This window comes from Salmo salar, chromosome 13, assembly GCF_965601325.2.
Source record: "Salmo salar chromosome 13, fSalSal1, whole genome shotgun sequence".
Lineage (NCBI taxonomy): Eukaryota > Metazoa > Chordata > Actinopteri > Salmoniformes > Salmonidae > Salmo > Salmo salar.
Window position 1 is genome coordinate 36,600,137 of NC_138303.1, and position 14,185 is coordinate 36,614,321.

The 14,185-nt window shown below is 39.6% G+C and overlaps 1 protein-coding gene across 6 annotated transcripts in view; it reads left to right on the forward strand.

The window, feature by feature from the left end:
* Nucleotides 1-683: 683 nt before the first annotated feature.
* Nucleotides 684-14,185, forward strand: part of LOC106567259 (calmodulin-binding transcription activator 1) — a 493,378-nt gene continuing 479,876 nt past the window's right edge. For 5 of the 6 annotated variants that reach the window (XM_014136342.3, XM_014136343.3, XM_014136344.3 and 2 more), the window contains exons 1-2: nucleotides 684-927; nucleotides 5,793-5,894. In XM_014136342.3, coding sequence (XP_013991817.1) covers nucleotides 903-927; nucleotides 5,793-5,894 — 127 coding nt within the window. In that variant the 5' untranslated portion in view covers nucleotides 684-902. The remainder of the gene's footprint in view (nucleotides 928-5,792; nucleotides 5,895-14,185) is intronic. The other variant, XM_045693184.2, reaches the window with a different exon arrangement.

Here is a 14,185-nt window from a genome sequence, read left to right on the forward strand (position 1 = left end):
AACTTAAAAATATATGCTATTTTCAGTGCATTGTGCACATAATGATTATTCTCACTATCTTCAAATAATATCTAATGCTTTTAGTGTCTTGTATTTCTGAATAAGGACTTCGGGGCTTTGAATTTCGCTCAGTGTTATTTTTGCTCCGTTTGCTATGCTGCTGTGCGATCGCGTCGATAGCTGCGCTGTGACATCACCCGCCTCCTCGATGAATGGAGCTGTCTTTTCAGCACCCATGCGTCTGGCCCATCAGAGACACATTTATTTGTATTTTATTTAACCTTTATCTTATCAGGGAGTCTCAAGGTCTCTTTAGAGATGAGCCCTGAATTACATGAATTACAGATAATTCACACATCAATATAAATGCAAAATGGAAGCAGAAAGAAAACACAGGGTTGTAATTCAAATGGTTAGACCTGCAGAAAAGGGATAGTAAATGTCTACTATCAGTTAGCCTATATTAAACACTTTACATGTATGTATACGTTTTTTTTCTGTTGCATAAGCTAAATGGTTGACTTTATGAAATTATTGTATGTAGCCTAATCTAAGCAGTATACATTTGAATCTGACATAGACTATGACTTCATGCCCAATTCCAAATGGTGTCATTAAAACATAATTATTAGTCCATTCCAAAGCAGATTGGTTCATTTACTTTTGAGGTGTTACCTTTCGGCCAATGCCGTGGTCTGGTAGTTGCATTGGATGCGTGTTTTTCTTGATGTCACTAGCCATTCCAGAGTAACATTGTCAGTCATTGCCTCACAACCAATGGTAAGTTTGCATTGGCTGGACTCGCTGCTGCTCCTCGAGTCCCTCCTCGTGCTGTCCTCGCCGTGCACGCGCGTGGTACCCACGGTCGTGAGGAGGAGGAGGATGTTGCGCGCGAAGGGGAAATGGCTGCCGAAAACAAGCCGGAAGGTAAGAGAGATATAATGGGATTAATTTACCAGTAAGACAACTATGTGATATACAATATTTTAAAGTCAGACTATTGTGATATATGTGATGAGAGACGTAGAGTTTTTACAAAAATAGCACACTTGTATTTCCTCCGAAATACTAGGCAGCTAAACGTGGAGACAACATTACCTAGCCAGCTAATATTAGCTAGCTTTCTAGCCAGCTATGCCCATCATAGCCTACACATTATAAAAACAAGAAGACAAAATAGCCAGCATGATCTAAGAGCCGAATTGTATAATCCTATTTTATTCTTGATTCAGTTCAGTGAAGCAGCAAGCTAAATAGCTATAAAACAAGCTAAGTTAATGACAACAACATGTCATTTCCAACTTCTCTTCTATTTATCCAGCTTTGAAATAAGCTTGTTTTTATTACATAAACGCAAGCAAGCTATAACATAGGCTATTTGACATGGAACATCTATAACATCCTACGTATCAAACGTTAGATTGTAGTTTAGTTTGCTTAGAATGCATTTTAGCCATCCAGTGACCATGTCTGGTAACAAAAATGCTTGCTTGCAAGTCCTGGATAATCTTTTTATTTACTCGACGAGTCCACCCGTTGGTTGAGGTTCCTGAAAGGGAAAGGGAACTATCCTATCGAGTGAGGTTTTAACTGGTGTCGGTCTTACAGGCAACATTATATTATTGCTCAGTTAAAAGTGTTATTTTATAATAATGTCGATGTTTGCAATAATATATATTAATTTTTTTTTAAAGCTAGTATGTTGTACCATACACAGCTTTGGAATTGAATACCACCAGATGTGTCTCAGATGTGATGGAGAGTAAGATTCTAAAGAGCGTTTTTAATTTAGCCAAGAAGGCTGTTATCTTTCTGTCAAAGGGACAATCTGAAAAGGAAGTTTTGATATTCTAGCCTATTTCACTAACTATTGAATATTTGAAGCTAATTTGGGTTGAAATGTGCATCTGGTCTGGATCCATATTGACTTGAATATGTCATTTCATTTGGAGAGTATAACACTTGAGTATTAGTTAATAGTCAAAATTATAGAGGACAGGTAAAATGCATTGTCAAAATAATCAAAATGTTAGAATAAGACAGGAGGAATGTATGCATTTACAAGCGTAACATATTTACAATGAACATTGTTTAATTAAGGCTATTAAGAAGCTTGATTATGACTAAACCATACCTGCAAAATAGATTTGTTTAGAAGAAAATCAATGTTATAATTAGTATCCTAATTTCAGTAGAAGTATATGTATACTGCATCATAATTATTAATAGTATGTCCTATAGTGTATATAGGCTTAGTATATGCATTTTAAACTTAAAAATGTGCAGGGTTTTCATAAACATTAGAGTTGTTCTGCGTCGTTTTTTAAACCGCAGTCGAGCTTTCTTGCATTTAGTCTACGATGCTCTTCATATTGTTTTCAAATACATTAAGTTGTATTGTTCATATGTAACCAGGGGGTGGTGATAAAGAGCGAGCTCATATTTTGAAATGGTTGGCAATAACTGGAATGCATAGAGTGGCCTAAAACAGACATCAAATAATTAGATACACTGAAATGTTCCATATTGACACACTAGTGTAGAGAGAACTATTGATGTCAAAAGAATTAGGGGAGTGTTCATTTAGGGTGAGCTTAGTAGCCTCAATAGTGAAGAAAATAGTTGCCATCCTGTACCTTCTATTTGTGTATGTCTTATCACAGCTTGAGCCACCTCGAATGTAGAATAAAAATGCTATACACACTTATGATCGAGGTTTATATGATAAAGATAACACTGATGGTCAATGTGTTCCTATACTGTTGTGTAAGACCACAATAACAAAGATGAGAGAGCTGAGCCTGTGAGCTGGTTGTGCCAACTCCCAAACAAAGCTCCACAGGGGGGTGGTATTGAGCTGTGAAAAAGGAATGACTATACCGGGACACACTTTACATTTAAAGTGTAGTAGTAGGACTAATGTATATGACAAAATTAAAAAGGGAGGTTACCTATCTCTGTAATAGGAATGACTTACTACTTCACAGTGGCGTTTAGACCTAATGCATCACATCCACACACACAAGATGAATGTAACTACAGTCACTACCTTTGTGAATTTCTTTGCCTCTCCATCACCAGGAGCTTTTACTGAAACCCTGACTTGAAACTCCCATTGCTGAGCAGGTTGAGTTATTTTCGGTGTTCCTGTGAGGTTGGTCAGTGAAGGAGGGGGAGGGGGAGGATGAAGGAGGAGAGAGAGAGTGCTTCATGCCTCCACATAAACACAATGTCCTCTCAGGCAATCTGGAGCCGGGTAGCTTTTACATAGAATAGTCATCCAGTCTTTATTTTTCCATCCAATATTCATTTAAAATCAGTTATCCAATGATGTGTCTCAGTAAAGGAAAATATGAAGAATATGGAATAGTCTAGGCCTAGAGATAAAAATAAATAAAACATATATAATATTTATATTATTTCAGCACTGCTACTAATGCACTACCGTTTTCCTGTAGATCCAGTAATCCTCCCATAGGTATTAACACCATCTCTTTTATCCTTTTGTCCTTGAAGCACCTGGACTGTGGTGGGAGCTATAGGTATAGTTTGCTTGTTTGGCAGGTCTCCTGATGGCACTGTAGGTCACATCCTGTGCTACTCATAGGGCGATATGAGCCAGTCTCTCAGTGGTCTTCTTTGTACAGAGTAACACCAGGAGTTACTTCTGACCCATCTAACTGATTGCTAGACCCTGGGGGATAGGGCTTTCCCAACACTTCCTAAAGAACAGTGAGTCTAAGAATACTACTAGTCACGGTGGGAACGGAAATAGCAGGTGTTGAATGAAGATCATTCCAATAAAGTGACACGTCTTACCTTCTCAATTTAGACTTTAAAGTAAACCCTCGACACCTTTGAATCCTTCAGGACTTCAGAGTGGTGATCATGTATTTGTAAAGGGTGTGAAGTGGACAGAGGCAATGCCAGATATGTTTCTTATATACACTCCACTAACTTAGTCTACTTGATCTGTAGACAGAATGCCATTTCTCTCCTCTGTAGCCTAGCCTATCTCTGGGTCAGTACACTTAACCTGGTTATAACATGTTCTCACTGAAGGGTATCTTCCGCAACAGAGAAAACATAACCTTGTATGTCAACCTGAATGTGATATATGGCCATACTGTACTGTAGACCTGTGGAGTAAGAGAGGCTATAATACACTTTAAAAGTATCAATGCTTTTGCAAACAAATATGGTAGGGGCCTATTTATAGTTGATGTCTGTCTGGGTTTGGAAAGTTCACAGGGTGCAAAAATAGAATAAATCATCTGGAAATCACACAGTCATTAACTTCAGTCAGGCTGTAGCCTAGTGTTACGTCATCAAACAAGTGACCTTCTCCCCCTGATCTCAGACAGACCGTTTCTTCCTCAGCCATTCCTTTGTATAGTTCTGTGTGGAATCAACTAGGAATCAGGCTGGAGATTTTTCCTTTTCCTTAATTGAATTAGTGAGGTGTGGATGGATGGTAGTCTGCTCCCTCCGTGCTCCAGACTCTGGCTTCCGATGACAGGTGGTGTCATACCTTAGACCAGTCTGTTTCTATGCCGCCAAGGCCCTCTCTGATTGATCACATTGATTCATCCAGCTTACTACTGATGTGATGTGGACCAATATCGACCTGATTCAAACCCAGCCAGGCCTACAATGAGCCTGATTGCTGGCCCCTTCACTCGTCATTAGGGACCATTCCAAGAATAGGGAAAAAAATAGAACTGTTTGTTTAAACCAAGAGATGCATTATTCAGCAGCATAGAAAAAATAATAAATAGAATAGATAAGCAATCATGTAGGACTATACCAACGAGCAAGCAAAATATCTGGCACTATGCTATGGAACAAATCAATCAGGCTGGATCTGTCAGATTGTCTGATACGCATGTTTTGTTTTTTAAAAGCAAATTTAGAACTCTGGATTATTCTACATATGTATAAAACCATGATGCAACGACTTATTTTTTTGTTAGATTTTTAAAATAAGATGTATTGTATGTATTGTATGCTAGGCCTGTCAGAACTGTTTGGAAAGACGATCTCTAAGATCAATGAGATGTAAAATAAAATGTGCCAGACTCAGTGACAGCTGAAGTGTCAGTCTTGAACTCTCAACAGTGACATAGAACTACTCATGAACCACTTTTCCCACTTGCATAAATAGTTTTTTTTTTTTAATAATGTCTGTGAAAGTTTCAACTGTGCACCTAATATCAAAATATTTCCTTCACTTGTCACTCGAGATGCCTCGTGGTGGAAATATTTTGGGGTGTATGACCTTGCTTAGTGGAGCTTAGGTTTACCACTCTGCTCTTTGTCAGTAGCATGTACTATTTTGAATATAGCCCACTGTATAGCTGTGGATGACTATTTTGCTGAAATATGTTATCTTTACACCTTGGCAGTGAATAAGTGCTGATTATGCCCTAGCACCTGTCCTTTTAGTTGTTGTTTTTTGGTCATGATACTATATTGCAGGCTAACTCTTGATTCACAATCCAGGGGTTTAGGTTAAGCCAAGGTCAGGGCTAGGAGTAGTACTGTTATCCAGTCTCTGTTGTGTCTGGAATACCTCTGTCTCCTGAATAACTCAAGGCTTAGTTACATTATTGTGGGGTTTGTTTCTAATGTGTTGTTTGCAGGTAAACATCTTCACTGTCCAGCTGCTCCCTGTCTGTCAATGTGTTTGCATGGGGGAAAGAAACAGGGCTGTACTGGGCTATTGTAAGCATCTGGGAGAATACCCTACTTCTTTTCCTCCATTTTCTCTACTCTCTTTTTGCCTCCTGAAGGACTGAAGAAAATTCGTAATCCGGATCGAATGTACAGATCAGCTGTGTGTTATGCCGGCCATGCTCCTCCTAAGAGTATCAGTGATGACACAGAGATGAACAGTAAGAGAGTGTTAATAATACTGCATCCCCCCGTGGCACTGTGCTCTGCTCCGAGAGCCCACTATAGCTGGCACATCTATTATTCATTCATCGATTCATTTATTTACCTCTTGATTTTCATCTGACCCCCCACCCCCACCCCCTCCCCTCCTCTTCTCTTCTCCTCTGGGTGTTCCTCCTGGACCGGAGAGAAGCTTGCTGCTCTGGTGATTGAAGTGTCTGCTTTACGGGATCATGCTGTCAATAGCAGAAGTGTTGTCGTTAACTAAGAGTGATTGTTTCAGGTTGAGGCCAGGAGATCATGAGCAGGGCAGGCCCTGAAAGAGAAGGAAGGCTACCACTTGGAGCTAGAAGCACTCCTATCCATTCATCTGGATGAGGAATGCACTGGGATAAGGCTGCTATGTTTACTAAATGCTAGAAGTGTTTCTATGGCCCTGATAAGTTGCATAATTTCAGTTTTAACAGCTAGCCTAATCAAGAGGAGCCTCCTTTGAATTCACAACATTCCGTTAATGAAAAGATTGCCATGCATGCTGGAGCGTCGTAGAGCATTTTGTGTCTCTGTGAAAGTGACTTCTTTCTTCATGCTTAAATCTAGACGTTCCGCTAGCGGAACACCTGCTCCATTATCCAATGATGGGCGTGGCGCGAAATACAAACTCCTCTAAAATACAAAAACTTCCATTTTTCAAACATATAACTATTTCACAGCATTTTAAAGATAAGACTCTCCTTTATCTAACCACACTGTCCAATTTCAAAAAGGCTTTACAACGAAAGCAAAACATTAGATTATGTCAGCAGAGTACCAAGCCAGAAATAATCAGACACCCATTTTTCAAGCTAGCATATAATGTCACAAAAACCTAGAAGACAGCTAAATGCAACACTAACCTTTGATGATCTTCATCAGATGACAACCCTAGGACATTATGTTATACAATACATGCATGTTTTGTTCAATCAAGTTCATATTTATATCAAAAACCAGCTTTTTACATTAGCATGTGACGTTCAGAACTAGCATACCCCCCGCAAACTTCCGGGGAATTCGCTAACATTTTACTAAATTACTCACGATAAACGTTCACAAAAAGCATAACAATTATTTTAAGAATTATAGATACAGACCTCCTCTATGCACTCGATATGTCCGATTTTAAAATAGCTTTTTGGTGAAAGCACATTTTGCAATATTCTAAGTACATAGCCCAGGCATCACGGGCTAGCTATTTAGACACCCGGCAAGTTTAGCACTCACCAATATCAGCTTTACTATTATAAAAGTTTCATTACCTTTTGTTGTCTTCGTCAGAATGCACTCCCAGGACTGCTACTTCAATAACAAATGTTGGTTTGGTCCAAAATAATCCATCGTTATATCCGAATAGCGGCGTTTTGTTCGTGCGTCCCAGACACTATCTGAAATGGTAAATCAGGGTCGTGCGCATGGCGCAATTCGTGACAAAAAAAATCTAAATATTCCATTACCGTACTTCGAAGCATGTCAACCGCTGTTTAAAATCCATTTTTATGCCATTTTTCTCGTAAAAAAGCGATAATATTCCGACCAGGAATCTCCTTTTAGCTAAACTGAGGAAAGTAAACAAAGCTTTCGGTCGACGCGGGCACGAGCCTGAGTCTCACAGTACTGTAACCAGCCACTACCCAAACGCGCTACTTTTTTTCAGCCAGAGCCTGCAAAGCCACGATTCAGCTTTTTACCGCCTTCTGAGACCCTATGGCAGCCGTAGGAAGTGTCACGGGACAGCTAAGATCCTCACTCTTCAATAAACAGAGACAAGAAGAACGACACCTTGTCAGACAGGCCACTTCCTGCCTAAAACCTTGTCAGGTGTTTGCCTGCCAAATGAGTTCTGTTATACTCACAGACACCATTCAAACAGTTTTAGAAACTTTGGAGTGTTTTCTATCCATATGTAATAAGTATATGCATATTCTACTTACTGGGTAGGAGTGGTAACCAGATTAAATCGGGTATGTTTTTTATCCAGCCGTGAAAATACTGCCCCCTAGCCATAACAGGTTAAAGACCACAGCAGCTTCCTTTATAGTTCCTCCACTGCCAAGGACTCTGTTGATCTAGGTAATGAAGTGTATTTGGAGTAGTGTTTTGAAAAGAGAGGCTGAAATCAACCACATCTCCTTGTTATGCTCTTCACTCATTACACTGTTCTCCTTGATATTGCTTTAGCCGCTTCAGAGCTCTGCGTTTTTGCTCAACACACTTTGAGATGTAGATTTAGAGGCAGCAAAGGAGTTGGTTGGTGTTGTAGTTTGTGATTCTTAGTGATTGGGATTCGGGACTAACGCATCGCCCCCCAGCTGTGACTAGTCTGTTTTGTGAGTGTTTTCTCTAGTCTTGCTCTCCCTACATGCTGGTGCGTGTTATTATGGCATCCTATTCCCATGTCAGCCGGCCTAGTTAATGTGCTTTCTCTGCCTGCCTGGCTGGCTGCCTGGAGGTTTCACCAGGACACTGTAACGCTGCTCAGAGCAGCCCAGGCCCAGGCAGGTAAACCAGTGATCTGAGTAATTGTGGGAGTAGTTATGATAAAGGGCTGGCTGAGTCCTTCCCTGGCTGACTGTGTGTGTGTGTGTGTGTGTGTGTGTGTGTGTGTGTGTGTGTGTGTGTGTGTGTGTGTGTGTGTGTGTGTGTGTGTGTGTGTGTGTGTGTGTGTGTATGTGCCGTGTGCGTGCCACAAGCTCTCACCTCTGCTCTCCTTGAGATGGGCTTTGCATGGATGGGTGAGAGCTGAAATACGTAAAGAGATGTTTTCAGTTTGTTGCAGGCAGTTAACTGTTCGTGTGCATGTTTGTTGAACTTCCTGTCTAATATGTTTTGCAGCTCTTTGACTTAGCCTTTCTCAGCCTCACTTCTGAATATAGGCCTATTCAATTTAGCAACACCATGGTAGACTCAAATCTTCAATCTTTTTTTACTCTAAGTAGCCTAACACTGTTATATAAATAATTCAGGCTAACTATCTACGATATTTGGTTGGCCAGCATTCCACAAAAAGTGTACATCGCCCTCTCTTCCCCTCTATCAAGAGTCATCAGACTGTAAGAAAGTTGTCCTGTAGAGTGGAGTCTTTGACATCAACCATTGTTATTATGATTACTGCGAAGGAAACATGATGGCGCTTTAATTTGCCCTCTTGTCATAGTAAACCCCATCTCAAGTTTCCCCCCTAGCAGTGGGCCTAATCAAGCATTGTTTTGACTTTTCAGAAGTATGGGCCTACTCACTGCCTCTCTAATCATTCATATTTGAAGAGATTATGCTAATCAAGAAGAGGTCTGAGGGGTATACTACAAAACAGGATCAATGAGATGTGCCAAAATCTTCTGAAATAACTTTGTCTTTTTGTTGTTAAGATAAGCTTGAAATGAGCATGGTCTCATTGACTCAACAACCAAAAACCCATTTCTAAGTTTATCTTCCTTAATGAACCAGAAAATCTGTTATTTTCGGTTGTTCATCAAAGTTAGCTGGCTAACTCATTGATCCTGCTTTGTAGTATACCCCTCAGGTTAGTCCAATCAAAGCCTTGTTAAGCCAGATGCAAAATCAGGGAGATTTTAACTCTTTTTAGAGTTTGGGTAGAGGTCTGTATTGGCATCATACTGTAGAAAGAGTGAAGAAGAGGTTCATATAGCAATATCTTAGATTTGTCTATATTTCCTTTAACATAAAGGCTAGTTATGACCGATGCAACATGGCAGTCAAGATGGAAATTAAGAATGATGTTTTTGATGCAAATAATATGCTGAGTGTATGATTAGCTCATTTTAGAGGTTGAACTCAAATGCTTTATTTGTCATCAGAAGTGGTTGTTTGTTTTGGTAATGGCAACAACTCGGCAAAACATGTTAACTCCCCTCTACCTACCCTCCCTCCTCCCACATGTCTTACAACAACTCACCCAGATTGATTGCTTTTGATTGACAGCATGTTATTAGCCCAGCACTGCATCTTGGCTGACCAATCAATGCCTTCTAGTTCTGGTTTTGCTTCAATCAGTGTTTTTATTCCTATCATTCTAATAATGTTTTCAGTGTGGACCAGCCACTGGAGAGGGGGACAGTGTTTGTGGATGGACTGGGTCTTTAGTGGGCCTTGAGGATGAGGTTTAGCAGTGTTTTCCCCGACAAGGATTGAGGCACTTGAGGGTTGTTTCTGTCTGTAGACAGAAAACTCATTAGGCTATTCACTTATTTGATCCCTATGTCTGGTTCTAATTTATTTGGATCTGGTAATTATTACCCTATACATGCTCCAGGCTCTCTGGTTGTATACCAGTCTGTTTGATTTGTTCTATGTTGTTTTAGCATGTCTTGTGATGTCTTTGCTGTGTCATGTGTTTCATATGCTTGAATGGGCCTATTGAGTATGCCTAATGAAAAATGCATGGCTGAATTGCATGTTATAGAAAATATGTTTGCTGCGCGGCTGGGTGCTTGACTTCCTTTCGTGTATGGATGTTTAATGACTTTAATATTGTTATTTACTGTTGTTTAACATTTTGTTTCTTTATCTGATTAGAGTTATGTTTCTGTTATGTACTGTGTATTCATGTTTGTGATATAGCCTAGTGTTGTTCATCTGTCACTAAAGACATAGCTAGACTATATTGCAAAGTGAATACTGGGATTTAGCTTACATATGTAGGACCTTTTGCAGGAGAACTTTCCTGCAATGCAACTTGCAGTGGTGGAAAAAGTACTCAATTGTCATACTTGAGTAAAAGTAAAGATACCTTAATAGAAAATGACTCAAGTAAAAGTGAAAGTCACCCAGTACAATACTACTTGAGTAAAAGTCTTAAAAGTATTTGTTTTTTAAAAATACATCATTTTCTTTAGGAATGTAGTGAATTAAAAGTTGTCAAAAATATAAATAGTAAAGTAAAGTACAGATACTCAAAAAACTACTTAAGTACCGTAATTTCCGGACTATTAAGCGCACCTGAATATAAGCCGCACCCACTGAATTTAAAAAATATATATTATTTTTAACATAAATAAGCTGCACATGTCTATAAGCCGCAGGTGCCTACCGGTACATTGAAACAAATGAACTTTACACAGGCTTTAACGAAACACGGCTTGTAACAAAAATAAATAGGCTTTAACGAAACACGGCTTGTAACAAAAATAAATAGGCTTTAACGAAACACGGCTTGTAACAAAAATAAATAGGCTTTAACGAAACACGGCTTGTAACAAAAAATAAAAAATTAGCAGTAAGCTTTAGTTGTCTTTTTGCACTGAGTCAATTCCTCACGCTGCTGTTTCCAACGTCTTATCATCGACTCATTAAGACCAAGCTCCCGTGCAGCAGCTCTATTTCCTTTTCCAACAGCCAGATCAATCGCCTTCAACTTGAAAGCTGCATCATATGCATTTCTCCGTGTCTTTGCCATGATGAGGGTGACAAAATGACTACCGTAATCAGAATGATGGGAAGTTTGAGAGCGCTCGATTTAATCTAAACAGTAAACAAAAAAGTTGTTTGACCGTAACCCGTTCGGCAATTTCATTGGTCTAATGAAAGCTTCATGCCGCCAAAAAACTGAGCACGTCACAGAATGTGGTTTTTTGGAGAAAGCGGGAAAAATCCATATATTAGTTTAAGCCGCGGGGTTCGAAGCGTGGGAAAAAAGTTGCGGCTTATAGTCCGGAATTTACGGTACCTGTACCTGTACCTGTACACAGCCAATCTGTAAATAGCACACCTCATCCCCATATTGTTATTTATCCTCTTGCTCTTTTGCACCCCAGTATCTCTACTTGCACATCATCATCTGCACATCTATCACTCCAATGTTGATGCTAAATTGTTATTATTTTGCCTCTATGGCCTATTTATTGCCTTACCTCCCTAATCTTACTACATTTGCACACACTGTACATACATTTTTCTATTGTGTTATTGACTGTACGTTTGTTTATGTGGCACTTTGTGTTGTTGTTTTTGTCACACTGCTTTGCTTTATCTTGGCCAGGTCGCAGAAAGTAAATGAGAACTTGTTCTCCGCTGGCGTACCTGGTTAAATAAAGGTGAAATAAAAAAATATAAAAGCAGCACTTTAAAGTACTTTACACCACTGGCAACTTGTAGTGTATATGAGGTTTAAAAAGGCTTCTGTTTGTAATTTCCACTTTGACATTTCAGACATGTTTTTCTCTTACGAAAAAGGTATTAACTCCTACAAAAATGTCCATTCATTATAATCCACATAATAATTCACATGTCCTGTTGTTGCAGGATTATTTCCCTGCTTTGGCAAACTGGCTCAAATTAAGGTCCTACATCTGTAGTTCTTAAGAAAGATCTTAGATCTTCACAAGTGCTTCACTAAATAGCCTAGACACTATGCACAGCCGACAATGGTTTACTGAATGAGCCAAGGTACCATAATATTAGCTCACCATTTCCCTACAATATGGGCAGCACTAGGCACAGATTAAAATGAAAAACTGTCACTCTCGGAGCGCACTGAGCCAGAGACGGAGGAGGGAGTGTTTTGTGTTGAGGGCTAGGGTATTGATTAAAGATTTGTTTTTGTCAGCCTTTCCAGCCTCATGACCCACGCTCTCATCTCCAGGGTGGGGCCAGAACAAGCTAGCATGACAGATACCCTTAAATTCCCCCAACTGTTTGCTGCTTCACAGGCAGGATCAGTGATAATCCAAAGATCAGCACAGAGGAATATATATTGTTGGGGTCTATTTGATTGAGGGTGTTCTGACTCATGAAAAGGCATGCTTTATCCCCTCCCAAGTCCCTACTACCAAGGAATAGAAATAGGCTTGACAGTGTGCTCATCAAAAACAGGCCCTGTAGTAGGCATAGAACAGCAGATTTTATAGGCCCCTTACTGGCTTTTGGAGGAGCCCAAATCACCTGAGTAGTCGGGTGGTACTGTAGGTGGCTAGGCCCTAGGCAAACTTTCTCTTAGACAGCTCCTTTATTATCACCAGGGCAATAATTGGCTGCCCACCAGCCCAGCCCTGCTCAGCCCAGCTCAACTCAGCCCAGCTCAACTCAGCACCTTCCCAGCTAGCACATAACGTTCTGAGAACCATATGTTTCTTAGTGCTTCGTGAGAGCGTGGTTGACCTATGGTAATGGTACAGGATAGTTGCTTGACTTTGGAACATTGTCAGCACATTTAAGTAACTTGACAAAAGAACGTTCATTTCATTACTTAACAGAAAGTTTCCTTAAAGTTCAAACATGGTTACATTTAATTTACATTTTGGTAATGTTCTAGGAACGCTCTCTAACTGGTTTGACATTGGGAAAGTTCTCAAATAGTTCAGAGAATGTTAAGAAACAACCTTCTGTGGGAATTTCAGTACTTCAGCATCACGTTTCCTACAGGTCTCCTCCTGGTTCTATTTAAAGTCATGTTCTCAAATTGTTCAGAGAACATTACGAAAACTTTCAATAAAAAACACAAGAAACCTTTTGTAACATTCAGAGAACGTTCTAAGAATGTTATTTAAAAACCTGTACATTCCTTTATTAGCATCAACAAACTCTCTCTCCTCTATCTTGTTAAGTGTGTTCAGGTGTGTTGACCGCGCCCACTAATTGGCCACACGTGATCTTAATGAGTGCTTGTTTTCCTTTGAAATGGGGTTTGTTTGAATAGACTAAAATAAACAGCTTTGTATGAGCTAAAAAAAAACATGACATGCTAGCTCCATCCTGGTGGCGCAATGGATAGGGAACAGAAGATTATAGGTTTGAATCTCATTGACGCCGTGCCACAATAAAAAGGTTAATGTGATTGCATGAATAATGCAATCACATGCTTGGAGTTCTAAACAGTTAACCCAAACTAAGCTAGCAGTGTTATTCAAAGTTTTATATAAACATGATCTCAGAACGTTATTTAATTACCATAAAATAACCTAGAATTTCTATTCTCAGAACGTTATTAAAACCTCCCAGGAAAACTTTCAGGGAACTATAGTAAAATGTTCTCAGAACCTCGCTGCAACATAAAAATGAATGTTCCCAGAACTTCCTTTCTCAGAACGTTAAAAAAACTTAGGGCTTCGTTCCAAGGGCCAATGGGAAACCAAAAACGTATGTTCCAACAACTTCCAAAGAACCAAATGTGCTAGCTGGGTTCTGATATAACAAGCTCATGTTTTAGCCTGTGTTGCACTTGTGTTTTACAACCAATTGCTTGTTGTTAGCCAGATGGGATAGTTTATTTTGTGGGCTATAATAATCATACCTGCAT